The sequence below is a fragment of the Salmo salar genome, chromosome ssa05, assembly GCF_905237065.1.
Source record: "Salmo salar chromosome ssa05, Ssal_v3.1, whole genome shotgun sequence".
Taxonomy (NCBI): Eukaryota; Metazoa; Chordata; class Actinopteri; order Salmoniformes; family Salmonidae; genus Salmo; species Salmo salar.
In genome coordinates, this window is record NC_059446.1 from 8,621,430 (window position 1) to 8,640,994 (window position 19,565).

Consider the following 19,565-nt stretch of genomic DNA (forward strand, 5'->3'; position numbering starts at 1 on the left):
AGGTACGTGCTCCCCTGAGGACAAACATCAGATCGCATGGGGAACAGATGTTCAGTCCATAATATTGACACGTTCATATAGCAGCGTATACAGTACTTACCACCTAAGGCTTGCTTCATCACAAAATTCATGGTTCCTTCTGATACTCTGGTCTTCTACAGACAAACACAACTGTCTATGTAGTCACCCCCTTCTTTACCAGATCTCTGTTTCCTTCCTCAGTCTGTGTTTACCTCTTGATCCAACCTGTGGAGACAAAGGAGAGAGAAAGACAAAACAGTTAACCGGAAGATGTTAGCAAAGGATATGGACAGTGGCTAGGTGTGGTTGAGGCAGTAGGGTGTGTGTGTGTGTGTGTGTGTGTGTGTGTGTGTGTGTGTGTGTGTGTGTGTGTGTGTGTGTGTGTGTGTGTGTATATGTGTGGTTGTAGAGCATAAAGATGTTTTCAATCTCTATGTTGTGGAGTCTATGTCTACGTCAATACATCATCACTGAGCTCTAATAGAACAGAGTATATTTCCTGCTACAGTAAACCATCTCTATGTTGTTGAGTCTATGTCTACGTCAATACATCATCACTGAGCTCTAATAGAGCTACATTAAACCATCTCTGCTGCTGCTGGATATTGCACCTCCTAGATGTCACTCTGGTCCCCCTTTAAAAGACAATCCCATTCCCCAGAGGACCCTAGGATCAATATTAAGGGTAGTGTTTTTGTTGTTGTTGAGAGGCGAGGGGTCATAAGGGGTTTGGGATGACAGTGACTATGTGCTTGAGATCCAGAGGGGTAAAGAGAAGAGCCACATGTCCATAAACACACAGTGGGCCTGATGAGCTCCAGTCAAGAGCTGTTGAGATGTAGGCTTGCGTTCCAAATGGAACCCAGTTCCTTATATAGTGTACTACTTTTAGGGCTCTGGTCAAAAGTAGAGCACTATGTAGGGAATAGGGTGTAATTTAGGACGCAGTCATATTCTATAGGGCATCAGCACTGAGCTGAGTGCTCTCCCTGCATTAGCCACTGCTACTCTTCATCTGGGAAAAGTATCTCCAGTTAACAAGAACGTATTATAATGGAGATAGTGCCAACAGCCACCTACATTAGAATAGAGTGTTTTTTATATTCTGCTTGCTTGTTTGACATAGAGTAGAACTCTATGCAGGTGTAGACTGTTGACTGTACAACCCCAAGAAGTCAGTCCAGACCCAAATTTTTATATCAACGGCAAACTTGATGACCCTTAAACGTTTCAAGTTGATAGGCCATTGTGAAATGGATTTACAAAGGATTTAAATGGACACGTAAATCTGATTTCCTGATTTATCAATAACTCAGTCATCTCTTAATTTCTTAACCAATCCCTTAGCTTTGATGTTATTTGGACTCATGGTTCGTGAGAAGAAGTTTTCCAAAATATCCAAGATGTAGGAAAATCTGTCCTGACGGACCATATGGTTTCTTGAGGTAAATTTGTTCAGCATGAGGAAAAACAACTACATACATAGTTTCAAATCTCTAGGTCAAAGGCGGGGGTCGCGGGGGAACTGCAGTGGGGTCGCCAAATATACAGTACATAAACTCAGCAAGAAAAGAAATGCCCTCTCACTGTCAACTGCGTTTATTTTCAGCAAACTTAACATGTGTAGATATTTGTATGAACATAACAAGATTCAACAACTGAGACAAACTGAACAAGTTCCACAGACATGTGACTAACAGAAATGGAGTAATGTGTCCCTGAATGTGTCCCATATATCCTGCCTGTTTGGCCCTGTCCGGGGGTATCATCGGATGGGGCCACAGTGTCTCCTGATCCCTCCTGTCTCAGCCTCCAGTATTTATGCTGCAGTAGTTTATGTGTCGGGGGGCTAGGGTCAGTCTGTTACATCTGGAGTATTTCTCTTGTCTTATCCGGTGTCCTGTGTGATTTTAAATATGCTCTCTCTAATTCTCTCTTTCTCTCTTTCTTTCTTTCTCTCGGAGGACCTGAGCCCTAGGACCATGCCTCAGGACTACCTGGCATGATGACTCCTTGCTGTCCCCAGTCCACCTGGCCGTGCTGCTGCTCCAGTTTCAACTGTTCTGCCTGCGGCTATGGAACCCTGACCTGTTCACCGGACGTGCTACCTGCTGTTCTCAACTCTCTAGCGACAGCAGGAGCGGTAGAGATACTCTCAAAGATCGGCTATGAAAAAGCCAACTGACACTTACTCTTGAGTTGCTGACTTGTTGCACCCTCGACAACTACTATGATTATTATTATTTGACCATGCTGGTCATTTATGAACATTTTAACATCTTGACCATGTTCTGTTATAATATCCACCCGGCACAGCCAGAAGAGGACTGGCCACCCCTCATAGCCTGGTTCCTCTCTAGGTTTCTTCCTAGGTTTTGGCCTTTCTAGGGAGTTTTTCCTAGGGAGTTTTTCCTAGCCACCGTGCTTCTTTCACATGCATTGCTTGCTGTTTGGGGTTTTAGGCTGGGTTTCTGTACAGCACTTTGAGATATCAGCTGATGTACGAAGGGCTATATAAATACATTTGATTTGATTTGATTTGAACAAACGGGGGTCAAAATCAAAAGTAACAGTCAGTATCTGGTGTGGCCACCAGCTGCATTAAGTACTGCAGTGCATCTCCTTCTCATGGACTGCACCAGATTTGCCAGTTCTTGCTGTGAAATCTTACCTCACTTTCCACCAAGGCACCTGCAAGTTCCCGGACATTTCTGGGGGGAATGGCCCTAGCCCTCACCCTCCGACCCAACAGGTCCCAGACATGCTCAATGGGATTGAGATTCGGGCTCTTCGCTGGCCATGGCAGAACACTGACATTCCTGTCTTGCAGGAAATCACGCACAGAACGAGCCGTATGGCTGGTGGCATTGTCATGCTGGAGGTTCATGTCAGGATGAGCCTGCAGGAAGGGTACCACATGAGGGAGGAGACTGTCTTCCCTGTAACGCACAGCGTTGAGATTGCCTGCAATGACAACAAGCTCAGTCCGATGATGCTGTGACACACCGCCCCAGACCATGATGGACCCTCCACCTCCAAATCAATCCCACTCCAGAGTACAGGCCTCGGTGTAACGCTTTTGAGAGCACTTTTTGTAATCGAACCCTGTTATCGAACCATGTAATCGAACCATGTAATCAAACCCTGTAATCGAACCCACAAATGCTGATGCTCCAGATACTCAACTAGTCTAAAGAAGGACAGTTTTATTACTTCTTTAATCAGCACAACAGTTTTCAGCTGTGCTAACATAATTGCAAAAGGGTTTTCTAATGATCAATTAGCCTTTTAAAATGATTAACTTGGATTAACTAACATAACGTGCCATTGGAACACAGGAGTGATGGTTGCTGATAATGGGCCTCTGTACGCCTATGTAGATATTACATTAGAAAACTGCAGTTTCCAGCTACAATCATAATTTACAACATTAACAATGTCTACACTGTATTTCTGATCAATTTGATGTTATTTTACTGGACAATTTTTTAAAACTTTTTTTTCAAAAACAAGGACATTTCTAAGTGACCCCAAACTTTTGAACGGTAGTGTAGGTATCAAAAAGGTTCCTTGTCTCTTGATTACTAGCCTAGTCCCCAGGACCAACCACTAGTGAGAGAGAGAGCAGGCTGCTGGATGAGATCCTTCCCCTTATGAATATCCATAACTTGAACATACTATTGCAAACACTACAATAACATAAGGTTAAGCGGTTAAGTGTTTCAGAGCTTGATTCTTTGCTACACTTTGCAAACAGAGGCTGGTATCATTTTTCTTCATTCTTTATATCCATGTTATTGTAACACACCTTGTCTTCAGTGACACTCCTTTAAAGGTTGATGAATCTAATTACTATATTTGGGGAGAAACAATGGAAATGTGTGTTCAGTACAGAACTCCAAACTGTCTTCCCCCCTACAGCACTCTGATTGGCTGAAACAAGCCAGATAGCTTTACAGTGACAGGTTTATGGGGTTGTTACCAGGACAACCACTTCTTAAATCAGCTAGATAAGTGAGAGAGAAGGATCCCAGAACCATTGTTCTGTCAGGACAGGAGATGAAACAGCAGCAGCTGTAGGACCAGACCAGGTCAGAGAGGACCAGGTCAGAGAGGAGGAGGACCAGGTCAGAGAGAAGGAGACCAGGTCAAAGAGGAGGAGGACCAGGTCAGAGAGGACCAGGTCAGAGAGGAGGAGGACCAGGTCAGAGAGGAGGAGGACCAGGTCAGAGAGAAGGATGACCAGGTCAGAGAGGAGGAGGACCAGGTCAGAGAGGACCAGGTCAGAGAGGAGGAGGACCAGGTCAGAGAGGAGGAGGACCAGGTCAGAGAGGAGGATGACCAGGTCAGAGAGGAGGAGGACCAGGTCAGAGAGGACCAGGTCAGAGAGGAGGAGGACCAGGTCAGAGAGGAGGAGGAGGACCAGGTCAGAGAGGAGGAGGAGGAGGAGGAGGACCAGGTCAGAGAGGAGGAGGACCAGGTCAGAGAGGAGGAGGACCAGGTCAGAGAGAAGGATGACCAGGTCAAAGAGGAGGAGGACCAGGTCAGAGAGGACCAGGTCAGAGAGGAGGAGGACCAGGTCAGAGAGGAGGAGGACCAGGTCAGAGAGAAGGATGACCAGGTCAGAGAGGAGGAGGACCAGGTCAGAGAGGACCAGGTCAGAGAGGAGGAGGACCAGGTCAGAGAGGAGGAGGAGGACCAGGTCAGAGAGGAGGAGGAGGAGGAGGAGGACCAGGTCAGAGAGGAGGAGGACCAGGTCAGAGAGGAGGAGGACCAGGTCAGAGAGGAGGAGGACAGGTCAGAGAGGTTGAGGACCAGGTCAGAGAGGAGGAGGAGGAGGAGGAGGAGGAGGAACAGGTCAGAGAGGTTGAGGACCAGGTCAGAGAGGAGGAGGACCAGGTCAGAGAGGAGGAGGACCAGGTCAGAGAGGAGGAGGAGGAGGACCAGGTCAGAGAGGAGGAGGACCAGGTCAGAGAGGAGGAGGAGGAGGACCAGGTCAGAGAGGAGGAGGAGGACCAGGTCAGAGAGGAGGAGGAGGAGGAGGAGGAGGAGGAGGAGGACCAGGTCAGAGAGGAGGAGGACCAGGTCAGAGAGGAGGAGGAGGACCAGGTCAGAGAGGAGGAGGACCAGGTCAGAGAGGAGGAGGACTAGGTCAGAGAGGAGGAGGAGGAGGAGGAGGAGGACCAGGTCAGAGAGGAGGAGGACCAGGTCAGAGAGGAGGAGGACCAGGTCAGAAAGAAGGAGGACAAGGTCAGAGAGGAGGAGGAGGCATGAACACAGAGATGCTTACTATGCCAGAGGCCCAGAAGCTTAAGAAATGAGAAATTATCATACAATCTTCCTCCACGGACTGGATACAGGATAAGAGAGAGAACAAAGACATTTCCTTCTATAACATCGGAAGGTGTAACCTTTCAACCTAACACCAACCACCTTTGACCGATCAAACGATCCCAAATTTACAGTGTAACCTGACCACCAAGGTCCAATCTCCACAGGGTGACACAGCATCTAAAGGCTTGTGTAGCGGAGGAGACCAATGTTCTCCCTGTACAGATAGAAGTTACCACGGAGACCATACATCCATATAGACATCATCAGAGTTATCCTGAGTGAACAAGTGTCAGATAGATACCAAAACATGGATAGTAAATCATTATTCTGTCACTCATTCAATAGTCAGTCCTCTGGATACTGTAACAGAGATACATACGGCCTCAGAGGAGGTATTGTCCTTTCCTTCCTGGACCATTTGCCACGCAGCTCCAGGGGACAGAGAACACATAAATCAGGGTGGAGCCTACAGTCCAGACAGCCAGATGACGACATGACTCAGGAGTCGTTAGTTGTCCCGCGAGGCCCATCGTAGCGAGGCCCATGGTAGTGAGGCCTATCATAGCGAGGCCCATGGTAGTGAGGCCTATCATAGCGAGGCCCATGGTAGTGAGACTTATCATTGCGAGGCCCATGGTAGTGAGGCCTATCATAGCGAGGCCCATGGTAGTGAGGCCCATCGTAGCGAGGCCCATGGTAGTGAGGCCCATCATAGCGAGGCCCATGATAGTGAGACCCATGGTAGTGAGACACATCATAGCGAGGCCCATGGTAGTGAGTCCTATCATAGCGAGGCCCATGGTAGTGAGTCCTATCATAGCGAGGCCCATGATAGTGAGACCCATGGTAGTGAGTCCTATCATAGCGAGGCCCATGATAGTGTAATAAAGATAATCTAACGTTTTACCTAATGATATATAAGGAGGGCATTTGCACAACATGTTTCACAACAGCACACAACAAAATTCCAGAGACATATTGAGCGACCAACTGATACCAATCACGACCACACCCAGAGACAGATGGCTGACTTAAGCCCTAGCCACACGAACTGACCACTGGTGTAAAGAACAACATTCCATGAATATCGCAAGCACCCAGACAAGAATTACCAGAAATACACACACACACACACACACACACACACACTTAGGTGTGTTGGACTCCGAGGACAAAGGACACTGCCAAGGGCCAATGGGAAGTCGACACCACCTGGAGAGTGGACCGTCCCTCCACTCATCGACCAGTCAGGAGAGCGGACCTACTAGACTCAACGTCAACACACTGTTATTTCATTGTATAAATTGGATGTACACTATGTTTCGGGGCTCTCTTCTGCTAGTTCCCTATGCGCTAAACGAAGGAGTCCGTGCACGCTCAGCCAAATATCTTTGTCTCATAATAAACTGCCTTACTATATACTGAATCCACCTGGTCCATCGTCTTGACTTGGTTTCCTTCTCAAATAACTAATCATCAACAATAGTGAGACCCATGGTAGTGAGACACATCATAGTGAGACCCATGGTAGTGAGGCCTATCATAGCGAGGCCCATGGTAGTGAGACTTATCATTGCGAGGCCCATCGTAATGAGGCCCATGGTAGTGAGACCTATCATAGCGAGGCCCATGGTAGTGAGACTTATCATAGCGAGGCCCTTCGTAATGAGGCCCATGGTAGTGAGACCTATCATAGCGAGGCCCATGGTAGTGAGACTTATCATAGCGAGGCCCATGGTAGTGAGACTTATCATAGCGAGGCCCATGATAGTGAGACCTATCATAGCGAGGCCCATGGTAGTGAGACTTATCATAGCGAGGCCCATGGTAGTGAGACCTATCATAGCGAGGCCCATGGTAGTGAGACTTATCATAGCGAGGCCCATGGTAGTGAGACTTATCATAGCGAGGCCCATCGTAATGATGTCCATGGTAGTGAGACCCATCATAGCAAGGCCCATCATATCGAGAACCATGGTAGTGAGACTCATCATAGCGAGGCCCATGTTAGTGAGACCCATGGTAGTGAGGCCCATGGTAGTGAGACCTATCATAGCGAGACCCATGGTAGTGAGACCTATCATAGCGAGGCCCATGGTAGTGAGGCCCATCATAGCGGGGCCCATGGTAGTGAGACCTATCATAGTGAGGCCCATAGTAGAGAAACCTGTTAGTGGCCTATCGTGACCTCAGAACCAGGTTCCTGGGGTCTGTTAGTGACCTATCGTAACCTCAGAACCAGGTTCCTGGGGTCTGTTAGTGACCTATCGTGACCTCAGAACCAGGTTCCAGGGGTCTGTTAGTGACCTATCGTGACCTCAGAACCAGGTTCCTGGGGTCTGTTCAGGAGGGAGCAACATGACAAAATAATCAGATAGAAATGCATTTCGCAGACAGATTTTTCTGCCCTGTAGAATTGGGGCATCATGTCAGCGGCTCTAATCATTACAATTCTATCAAATCAAATTTTATTGGTCACATACAGATGTGTCAGGTGCAACCACACTAAACAAGAAACAATTACCCACAAAACCCAAAGGAAAAACATGCTCCTTATGTGTGACTCCCAATCAGCAGCAACGAGCTTCAGCTGTGCCTGATTGGGAGCCACACACATGGCCCAAAACAAAGAAATACAAAAACATAGAAAAAGGAACATAGAACGCCTACCCAATGTAACACCCTGGCCTAACCAAAATAAAGAACAAAAAACCCCTCTCTATGGCCAGGGCGTTACAAGATGTTATTGGGGGTGTAGTGAACTGCTTATGTTCCTAGCTCCAACAGTGCAGTAATATCTAACAGTTCATAACAATACACAGTAATCTAAAAGTAAAAGAATGGAATTAAGAAATATATAAATATTAGGACGAGCAATGTTGGAGTGGCATTGACTAAAATACAGTACAATAGAATACAGTGTAAACATATGAAATGAGTAATGCAGTATGTAAACATTATTAAAGTGACTAGTGCATCGCTCTGGGAAGAGGAAGGGTGGGGGTGTATGCTTCATGATTAACGACTCATGTTGTAATCATAACAACATACAGGAACTCAAGTCCTTCTGCTCACCCGACCTACAAGTCCTTACATTCAAATGTCGGCCATTTTACATCCCAAGAGAATTCTCTTCAGTTATAGTCACAGCTGTGTACATTCCCCCTCAAGCAGGGGCGAAAATCTGATATCAACTTTGGAGGGGACAATTACATGAAATTTTCACAAGAGCAATTCCTGAGGGGGACACCAAAAGTAGTGCTGTAACACATAGCCTACATTGTAATATGGTAAATGTATATTGAGGAACCAAAGAAATAAGGTGTTTGCCGTACTCCTAACTACCGGTACCCAAAACTACACAACTAATCACAACAGCAATACCATTGCCTTTAACAAATCTTAGTTCAGTCACCAGTTTAAGTTGAGAGTGGGGGTATCCATGGCATTTTCCAATTATGTTCCTATTTTACAAGTCAAAAAAATTGAGAACCTTTCATAATGTTGCCAAACAAAGACTCAACAAACTTACCTGAGACACCCTGTCTCTGCCAGTCTGTCCCTGCATATCTGTCCCCAACTCTGCTGTCTGTGTGCCATCTGTTGCCTGCTCTGCCTAATGACATCATTGTGAAACATTTCCATTAGAATTTCATTTCTTTCTTATGAACATTTTATCAACTAGTCTTTGAGATATTAGGATACTAGGGTTCTTACTTTGCGTTTTGGTGTACTGAAAAATACTCTGATGTCCGTCTTTTTTATTTTTCTGCCATTTTTCTACCTGGCTGGCTGGCTGGCTGGCTACACACACACACACACACACACACAGTGTGTAGGTTATTTACAGTAGGAGATGGGCCTCTATCATCTTATCTTCTATCATTCTATTTGGGCTTCAATCTAAAAGGTAGCTAGCAAATGTGAAACGGATTGCAGTGACAAGAGTTGACAGCTGTATGAGTTCAGCATTTACACAACATATGCTGCAACCTTTTGTAATTTTAATAGTTTGTTTCATATTGGCTGGCTTCCAACAATAGCTGAATTTGCAAAGCTAGCGAGCACCAATTCCATTTCAGTGGTGTTTGCTATAATCTTTGCTACCCGGGTTAAATAAAGGTGAAATAAAATAAATAAAAGTTCCCTTGCGACAATTTAGCTTTTGCAACGAGACCATTAAATATATTTAAGACAATGGTAGAAGAGAGTGTAGTTCTGTTCAGTTTGGACTTCAGTTTATCGCTGTAACGGCTGTCTTCAGAAATGAACCAAGGCGCAGCAGGTATGTGAATACTCATCTTTAATTACCCAAAAAAAGGAGTAAAGCATCCACAGGAAACAATAAACACGACAGAAGCAACAGTTTGCAGGCTAAAAAACGCAGTGCAAAACAACCACCCACAACCCCAAAGAAAAACACACACACCTATATAGGACTTCCAATCAAAGGCAACTCAACACACCTGCCTTCAATTGGAAGTCCCAATCACCAACCCAACATTTAACAAACACAAACCACCTGCCACATCCTGACCAAGACTAACACCATTACGCCCTCCGCTGGTCAGGACGTGACAGTACCCCCCCCTCAACGTGCAGACCCCGGGATGCACCTAAAAAAAGAAAACACAAGAAAATCCCCAATACCCCAACAAAACCAACAAACAATAACCCCTAAACAATAAGGGAGGGAAGGGAGGGTGGCTGCCGTCACCGACGGCACTGTGCTACACCCTCCCTCCCCAACCCACCTATCCTGGAGGTGGCTCAGGTGCAGGACGTGGACCTCGCTCCACCTTCGGCGTCGCCCACTTTGGTGGCGCCGATAGCTGCGCCGGGCAGACGGACCACTCGGGCTGACCCTGGCAGATGGACCACTTGGGCTGGGTCGGAAGGCATTCGGGCCACTCGGGCTGGGCCGGAGGGCAGGAGGGCCACTCGGGCTGGGCCGGAGGGCAGGAGGGCCACTCGGGCTGGGCCGGAGGGCAGGAGGGCCCCTCGGGCTGGGCCGCAGGGCAGGAGGGCCCCTCGGGCTGGGCCGGAGGGCAGGAGGGCCACTCAGGCTGGGCCGGAGGGCAGGAGGGCCCCTCGGGCTGGGCCGGAGGGCAGGAGGGCCACTCGGGCTGGGCCGGAGGGCAGGAGGGCCACTCGGGCTGGGCCGGAGGGCAGGAGGGCCACTCGGGCTGGGCCGGAGGGCAGGAGGGCCACTCGGGCTGGGCCGGAGGGCAGGAGGGCCACTCGGGCTGGGCCGGAGGGCAGGCAGGGCACCCTGGCAGATCCGGGCAGGCGGGCACCTCTGGCAGAACCGGGCAGTCTGGCCACTCTGGCAGTTCCGGGCAGTCTGGCCACTCTGGCAGTTCCGGGCAGTCTGGCCACTCTGGCAGTTCCGGGCAGTCTGGCCACTCTGGCAGTTCCGGGCAGTCTGGCCACTCTGGCAGTTCCGGGCAGCCGGGCCACTCTGGCAGTTCCGGGCAGCCGGGCCACTCTGGCAGTTCCGGGCAGCCGGGCCACTCTGGCGGCTCCTGACTAGCGGGCGGCTCTGGTGACTCCTGACTGGCGGGCAGCTCTGGCGACTTACGACTGGCGGGCAGCTCTGGTGACTGTTGACTGGCGGGCAGCTCTGGTGACTGTTGACTGGCGGGCAGCTCTGGTGACTGTTGACTGGCGGGCAGCTCTGGTGACTGTTGACTGGCGGGCAGCTCTGGTGACTGTTGACTGGCGGGCAGCTCTGGTGACTGTTGACTGGCGGGCAGCTCTGGCGACTGTTGACTGGCGGGCAGCTCTGGCGACTTCCGACTGGCGGGCAGCTCTGGTGACTTACGACTGGCGGGGGTGGGCTGACGCACTAGACTCCTGATGCGTGGGGCTGGTATTGGACGTGCCAGCCTGGAGACACGCACCTCCATGCTAGTGCGTCTAGCGGGAAACACCGGACCGAAAGGGCGCACTGGCGGTCTTGAGTGCAGGGTTGGCATCACCCCTTCCGGCTCGATGCTCACCTTGCCCTGGCACCTGCGGGGCGCTGGTACTGGGCGAACTGGGCTGTGCGTCCGTATAGGCGAGATGGTGCGTACCTCAGCGTAACATGGCGCCCTCCACCTCATTCGCACCTCCCTGTAGTCACGGGTAGCTGGCTTACGGCTCTTCCCTGGCCTGGCCAAGCTACCCGTGTGCCCCCCCCAAAAAAATTATTGGGGGTGCCTCTCGGGTTTCCTTAGCTCCCTTAACTTGTCCTCCCAGAATTGTCTTTCGTCCTGCCAGGTCCATTCCTCCATTCTTTCCTCCCGTGGCTTCCTCCTCTTCTGCTGCTTGGTCCTTTGGTGGGTGGTTCTGTAACGGCTGTCTTCAGAAATGAACCAAGGCGCAGCAGGTATGTGAATACTCATCTTTAATTACCCAACAAAAGGAGTAAAGCATCCACAGGAAACAATAAACACGACAGCAGCAACAGTTTGCAGGCTAAAAAACGCAGTGCAAAACAACCACCCACAACCCCAAAGAAAAACACACACACCTATTTAGGACTTCCAATCAAAGGCAACTCAACACACCTGCCTTCAATTGGAAGTCCCAATCACCAACCCAACATTTAACAAACACAAACCACCTGCCACATCCTGACCAAGACTAACACAATTACGCCCTCTGCTGGTCAGGACGTGACAATCGCTAACCTTATCGCAGGGACTTTGAAGCACTAACTTACATCATCTGCATGCTGATCTTGGGATAAATTGACGATAGCAAAGATTCCATCTTTGACGACGCCACATAAATGGAATAGGTACTAGCTAGCTTAATAGTGAATATTTGCGCGCTAGCTCTGCAAATTCAGCTAGTGTGTGTGTGAACCCTGCCAACATAAAACAAAACATTTCTATGGCGCGATTGACTGGATTAACCTCCCGTCAGTTACATTCATTGAGTGCCTTTCAGACAGTAGATACGAACCCTCTGTTACCTTGCCAACTAAGGAACTGGCAGTGGATCAAACCATTGTGAGGCAAAGGGTGGGGGGGTCGCAATCTTTTGAAACTTAAAAACACGCTATTAAGTGTCTACAATCAGCACAATTGCTTTCATTGCATATTATTAATATTATTTAAATTACATAGTTATGTTTACAGTGATATATTGGGGGGGAGAAATCATATTTTTCCCAGGATGGAGGGGTCGTGTGTCCCCCGTCCCCCCTGGGATTTCCGCCCCTGAATGTGTCCAAAGCCCTCAATCAGACACCACGACGGCGCTCAAGGAACTTCACTGGACTCTATGTAAACTGGAAACCATATATCCTGAGGCACAGGGGTAATACACTCGATCACTGCTACTCTAACTTCCACGATGCATACAAAGCCCTCCCCCGCCCTCCCTTCAGCAAATCCAACCACGACGCCATCTTGCACCTACCGTCTTATAGGCAGAAACTCAAACAGGATGTACCAGTGACTAGACCCATTCAACGCTGGCCTGACCAATCGCAATCCACGCTTCAAGATTGTTTTGATCACGCGGACTGGAATATGTTCCGGTCAGCCTCAGAGAACAACATCGACCTATACTCTGACTCGGTGAGTGAGTTTATAAAGAAGTGCATTGGAAATATTATACCCACTGTGACTATTAAAACCTACCCTAACCAGAAACCGTGGATGGATGACGGCATTCCCGCAAAACTAAAAGCGCTAACCACCAGTTTTAACCATGGAAAGAGGTCTGGGAATATGGCTGAATATAAACAGTGTAGTTATTCCCTCCGCAAGGCAATCAAACAAGCGAAATGCCAGTACAGGGACAAAATGGAGTTGCAATTCAACAGCTCAGACACAAGACGTATGTGGCAGAATCTACAGGAAATAACGGACTACAAAAAGAAAACCAGCCACGTCACGGACACTGATGTCACGCTTCCAAACAAATGAAATACCTTCTTTGCCCGGTTTGAGGATAATACAGTGCCACCATCGCAGCCCGCTATCAAGGACTGCGCCCTCCCCTTCTCCTTCTCCGTGGCCGACGTGAGTAAAACATTTAAACGTGTTAATCCTCGCAAGGCTGCTGGCCCAGACAGCATCTCTAGTCGCGTCCTCAGAGCATGCGCAGACCAGCTGGCTGGTGTGTTTACGGACATATTCAATCGCTCCCTATCCCAGTCTGCTGTCCCCACATGCTTCATTATGACCACCATTGTTCCTGTACCCTAGAAGGCAAAGGTAACTGAACTAAATGACTACCGCCCAGTAGCACTCACTTCTCTCATCATGAAGTGCTTTGAGAGACTAGTCAAGGATCATATCACCTCCACCGGCCACCCTAGACCCACTTGGGTTTGCATACCGCTCCAACAGGTCCACAGACGATGCAATCGCCATCACACTGCCCTATCCCATCTGGACAATAGGAATACCTATGTAAGAATGCTGTTCATTGACTAGAGCTCAGCATTCAACACCATAGTACCCTCCAAGCTCATTATAGAGCTGGAAGCCCTGGGTCTCAACCCCGCCCTGTGCAATTGGGTCCTGGACTTTCTGACGGGCCGCCCCCAGGTGGTGAAGGTAGGAAACAACATCTCCACATCGCTAACCCTCAACACTGGGGCCCCACATGGGTGCGTGCTCAGCCCCCTCCTGTACTCCCTGTTCACCCACGACTGCGTGGCCATGCACGCCTTCAACTCAATCATCAAGTTTGCAGACGGCACAACAGTAATGGGCTTGATTAGCAACAATGACAAGACAGCCTACAGGGAGGAGGTGAGGGCACTCGGAGTGTGGTGTCAGGAAAACAACCTCTCTCTCAATGTCAACAAAACAAAGGAGATGATCGTGGACTTCAGGAAACAGCAGAGGGAGCACCCCCCCCCCCCAATCCAGATTGAAGGGACAGCAGTGGAGAAGGTGGAAAGTTTGAAGTTCCTTTGCATACACATCACATACAAACTGAAATGGTCCACCCACACAGACAGTGGGGTGAAAAGGCGCAACAGCGCCTCTTCAACCTCAGGAGGCTGAAGAAATTTGTCTTGTCACCCAAAACCCTGACAAACTTTTACAGATGCACAAACGAGAGCATCCTGTCGGGCTGTATAACAACCGCAAGGCTCTCCAGAGGGTGGTGCACAATGCATCACAGGGGGCAAACTACCTGCCCTCCCGGACCTCAACCACCTGAGCCACAGCCTGTTCACCCTGCTATCATCCAGAAGGTGAGGTCAGTACAAGTGCATCAAAGCTGGGCCCGAGAAACTAAATAACAGTTTCTATCTCAAGGCCATCAGACTGAGATAGAAACTGTGCTTGACCATGGTGCTTGCCTACGGAGCTGTGAGGGGAACGGCACCTCCGTACCTTCAGGCTCTGATCAGGCCCTACACCCAAACAAGGGCACTGCGTTCATCCTTCTCTGGCCTGCTGCCTACCTCTGAGGAAGCACAGTTCCCGCTCAGCCCAGTCAAAACTGTTCGCTGCTCTGGCACCCCTATGGTGGAACAAGCTCCTATTGTAAAGTGGTTGTTCCACTGGATATCATAAGGTGAATGCACCAATTTGTAAGTCGCTCTGGATAAGAGTGTCTGCTAAATGACTTAAATGTAATGTAAAATGTTAAATAGCCATCACTAGCCGGCTACCACCCGATAACTCAAACCTGCACCTTAGAGGCTGCTGCCCTATGTACATAGTCATGGAATCACTGGTCACTTTAATAATGGAACACTAAATCAATTGATTGCCTTACAGAGGGAATAACTACACTGTTTGCATTTGACCATATTCCCAGTCACTTTGCCATGGTTAAATGCGATGATTCACGCTTTCAGTTTTGTGTGAATGCTGCCATCTATCCAATATTTTTGGTTTGGGTAGATTTTAATAGTCACAGTGGGAACAACATCCTCTGTACACTTCCTGATGAACTCAGTCACTGTGTCCGTGTACCCGTCAATGTTATTCTCAGAGGCAACACGGAACATATCTCAGTCTGCATGATCAAAACAATCTTGAAGCATGGATTCCGATTGGTCAGACCTGCGTTGAATAGACCTTAGCACGGGTACTTCCTGTTTGAGTTTCTGCCTATAGGAAGGGAGGAGCAGAATAGAGTTGTGATCTGATTTGCCGAAAGGAGGGCGGGGGAGGGCCTTGTAGCCATCCCGGAAGGGAGAGTAACAATGGTCAAGAGTTTTTGAAGCGCGAGTTCTACAGGCAATGTGTTGATAGAACTTCAGCAGCGTTTTCCTAAAATTTGCTTTGTTCAAATCCCCAGCAAAAAATAAATGCAGCCTCAGGATATGTGGTTTCCAGTTTGCACAAAGTCCAGTGTAGTTCCTTGAGGGCCGTCGTGCTATCGGCTTGAGGTGGAATATACACGGCTGTGACTATAACTGAAGAGAATTCTCTTGAGAGGTAATATCTGCAGTGTTGTGAAGAATATGAACATTTCAGCTCATTGAACAACCCCCCCCGGTGTCTTGTATCATTGCCCCCCTGCTGAGAGGTGCCAAAGCAGAGTAGTGGCGATGGTTTGAGTCTCACTTGGAGGTCCTGGGAACCCCCTTCCTCTACACGGTGGGGTCTAATTAGCCTCTGTCAAAATGGATTTTAACCAGCCCACATGGGTGCGTGCTCATTATCTGTTACCATTTCAACTACAGATTAGAAACTCTATCCATTATCTGGTACCATTTCAGATATAGATGAGAAGCTCTATCCATTATCTGTTACCATTTCAGCTACAGATTAGAAGCTCTATCCATTATCTGTTACCGTTTCAGCTACAGATTAGAAGCTCTATCCATTATCTGTTACCGTTTCAGCTATAGATTAGAAGCTCTATCCATTATCTGTTACCATTTCAGCTACAGATTAGAATATATCCATTATCTGGTACCATTTCAGCTCTAGAAGATCTATTCAATTACAATCAGCTCCTCTGGTCAAAAGTAGTGCACTATATAGGGTGCCATTTGGCACTGGTTAAAAGTAGTGCACTATATAGGGAATAGGGTGCCATTTGGCACTGGTTAAAAGTAGTGCACGATATAGGGAATAGGGTGCCATTTGGGAAACACCATGTCTACTGGGTACTGAAATACAGACTGAACCTGATCCTTGAAACCTGTATGGCAACATCCTCATCACGGGCTCCTAAAGGTCATTGTAACAGGAGTTTTTATTGTTTTCATTATTACATTATAAACATCTCACAACATCTTGATTGAGGTTTATTTCTGTGGGAGATTATATTAATAATTCATCAGTTTGAATCCTCTGTGGTTCAGCAGCTCAGTCCCTGCCTGCAGCTAGGCTGGGCCTCTTTTCTCTCTCTCTCTCTCTCCCTCTCTCTCTCTCTCTCTCTCTCTCTCTCTCTCTCTCTCTCATCTCTCTCTCTCTCTCTCTCTCTCTCTCTCTCTCTCCCCATCTCTCTCTCTCCCCCCTTTCTCTCTCTCCCATCTCCCTCTCTCTCCCTCTCTCTCTCTCTCTCTCGCCCTCTCCCTCTCCCCCATCTCTCTGTCTCTCTCTCTCTCTCCCTCTGTCTCTCTCTCTCTCCTTCTGTCTCTCTCTCTCTCTCTCTCTCGCCCTCTCCCCCATCTCTCTGTCTCTCTCTCTCTCTCTCTCTCCCTCTGTCTCTCTCTCTCCTTCTGTCTCTCTCTCTCTCGCCCTCTCCCTCTCCCCATCTCTCTGTCTCTCTCTCTCTCTCCCTCTGTCTCTCTCTCTCCTTCTGTCTCTCTCTCTTGCCCTCTCCCTCTCCCCCATCTCTCTGTCTCTCTCTCTCTCCCTCTGTCTCTCTCTCTCCCTCTGTCTCTCTCTCTCTCGCCCTCTTCCCCATCTCTCTCTCTCCCTCCCCCTCTCTCCTCTGCTGCACTGCTAACAGAACAGAACGCACACAGGAATCGTCAAACCATCACATCTGTCATCTACAACCCACTTTTGAAGAGATGATTCATCTCCTTCCAACTAGGTGACAGGCAAGCCTGGATGGCATTTTACCCTCAGCATCTGCTGGAGGCTGTAGGCTAGTATTACAGTTATACAATTATTACAACATGTACTGTAGGCTAGTATTACAGTTATACAATTATTACAACATGTACTGTAGGCTAGTATTACAGTTATACAATTATTACAACATGTACTGTAGGTGTATTACTTGAATTGTTTTTTTTTGCATTGGATGTACAGAAGGCAATCTATGTAGTCTTAAAAGTGATTGAAAGGCTGTGGATGAGCTCACTGAATTTCATGAAGTCTAAAGGTTCTTGCACTTAACGTGACTGAGGATTACATGAATGAACTGTAGGGTTGGCTGCCTCCAAGCTCTGATAGACTACTGTACAAGCATGGCTGGAGGCTGTTGCTTCAGCTATAAGCAACTGTTGAAATATTACCATTGGTAGGCCAACGATGAAACACGGGCACTGACTGTAAATGTTGAACTCATCCATCCCTTAGTTCTCAACAACAAGGATTCTACATGGTCTAATTGGTGGACCAGTGTCCTGAACTTTTCTGGATCCTGTATACTTATGTATGCATTTCTCTCTCTCTCCTTCTTTCTCTCTCTCTCTCTATCAATCTCTCTCTCTCTATCAATCTCTCTCTATCAATCTCTCTCTCTCTCTCTATCAATCTCTCTCTCTCCTTCTTTCTCTCTCTCTCTCTAGCAATCTCTCTCTCTCTATCAATCTCTCTCTATCAATCTCTCTCTATCAATCTCTCTCTCTCTCTCTCTCTATCAATCTCTCTCTCTCTCTCTCTCTCTCTCTCTCTCTCTCTCTCTTCACACACACACACACACACACACACACACACACACACAGTGTGAGTGCATATAGCATGAATATTTAGGCTAATCCATTCAGCATAACATCAAATATTTAAGGTGTCCATAACATGAGATCTGGTCCATTTCAACAGACTGGTAACCTACACCCTCAACAAAAACACATTGGTCTACGCATACAACATACCTATATAAAATGCATGTATAACTGGAACAACCCAATACATGTTCAGACCGATCGCTCATCGAACAGAGCGTCTCAGTAGACTATCTAACGCATGCACAACAACCCGCCCATTGACGAAAAACATCAGCGCCACACACGCATCTCTCTCTTTACTCCTCCGCCGCTCAATAGCTTTGAGGAGGACACACATTCCCCCCCCCCCACCTACTGCCAGATGTGGCGGTAAAATAGGCAACAACCATGATCATTATTTTCATTTTTCTAACAACATGGTGCTGAAAGTAACAGTTCAACACGCCTTGAAACCAGCGTGTACCCAACCCTCTCTCCATTGTCGACTCCAGTTCGCACCACCAGAAAGCCGAGCTGGTTTCAGCACCAGGCGAGTGGAAAGTCAAAACGTGTTCCCAGCTATAGTAAACACCTGTTCCTCAAAATGAATTGATCGGAGAAAGGTGGTGCGTCATATTAGTTGTTTAACAAACCTCGGAGCAGATGGAGAAAGTCAGGCGGCGTCTCTGTCGGTCCCCAACCAACCAACCAGTCTGTCTGTTATCCTCCACCGTTTGGAGATGAGTAGTATCGCCCGCCCTCAATCCCGACCACCCCTTCACTATTCACACTAACACTTCAAGTTTCGCCAAAAATACAAAAAAAATATCACAATTTACACAGTTGGCATTTTGTATCTCCTAGAATTGTTCATGGACACCAAACGGTTATTTCTGGTTATGGATATTACTTTTTGTGAAATAATTTTTATGGAATCAAAGCCGAAGGGTTAACTTGCTTTAGAGATGGATAAAGATGATTTACATTGTGTTATTATATCGTTATTTAGGACCCAATATGCTATTTGGCAGACTTCAGTAGAGAACCTATAGGCCTACAGAACACGTAGGACAATAGACTACAGAGTGACAATGAAGACTATTAAGAGATACTCAATATAATGAATTATTGATTTCAATGACACATTCAAGAGCAACATGTAATTTCAATGGGTCTCAGTGCATAGAGACCTAAATTATATTGATGCCGATGGGAAGGAGCACTGATCAGATTGATGCCGAAGGGTAGGAGCACTGATCAGATTGATGCCGAAGGGAAGGAGCACTGATCAGATTGATGCCAAAGGGAAGGAGCACTGATCACATTGATGCCGAAGGGAAGGAGCACTGATCAGATTGATGCCGAAGGGAAGGAGCACTGATCAGATTGATGCCGAAGGGAAGGA

General features: G+C 47.9%; 1 protein-coding gene across 1 annotated transcript in view; it reads right to left on the reverse strand.

The window, feature by feature from the left end:
* Nucleotides 1-18,895, reverse strand: part of LOC106604136 (complexin-2) — a 32,035-nt gene extending 13,140 nt beyond the window's left edge. The window contains exons 1-2 of the mRNA XM_014198540.2: nucleotides 18,814-18,895; nucleotides 101-246 (exon numbers count right to left, since the gene is read on the reverse strand). Coding sequence (XP_014054015.1) covers nucleotides 101-131 — 31 coding nt within the window. The 5' untranslated portion in view covers nucleotides 132-246; nucleotides 18,814-18,895. The remainder of the gene's footprint in view (nucleotides 1-100; nucleotides 247-18,813) is intronic.
* Nucleotides 18,896-19,565: the final 670 nt, after the last annotated feature.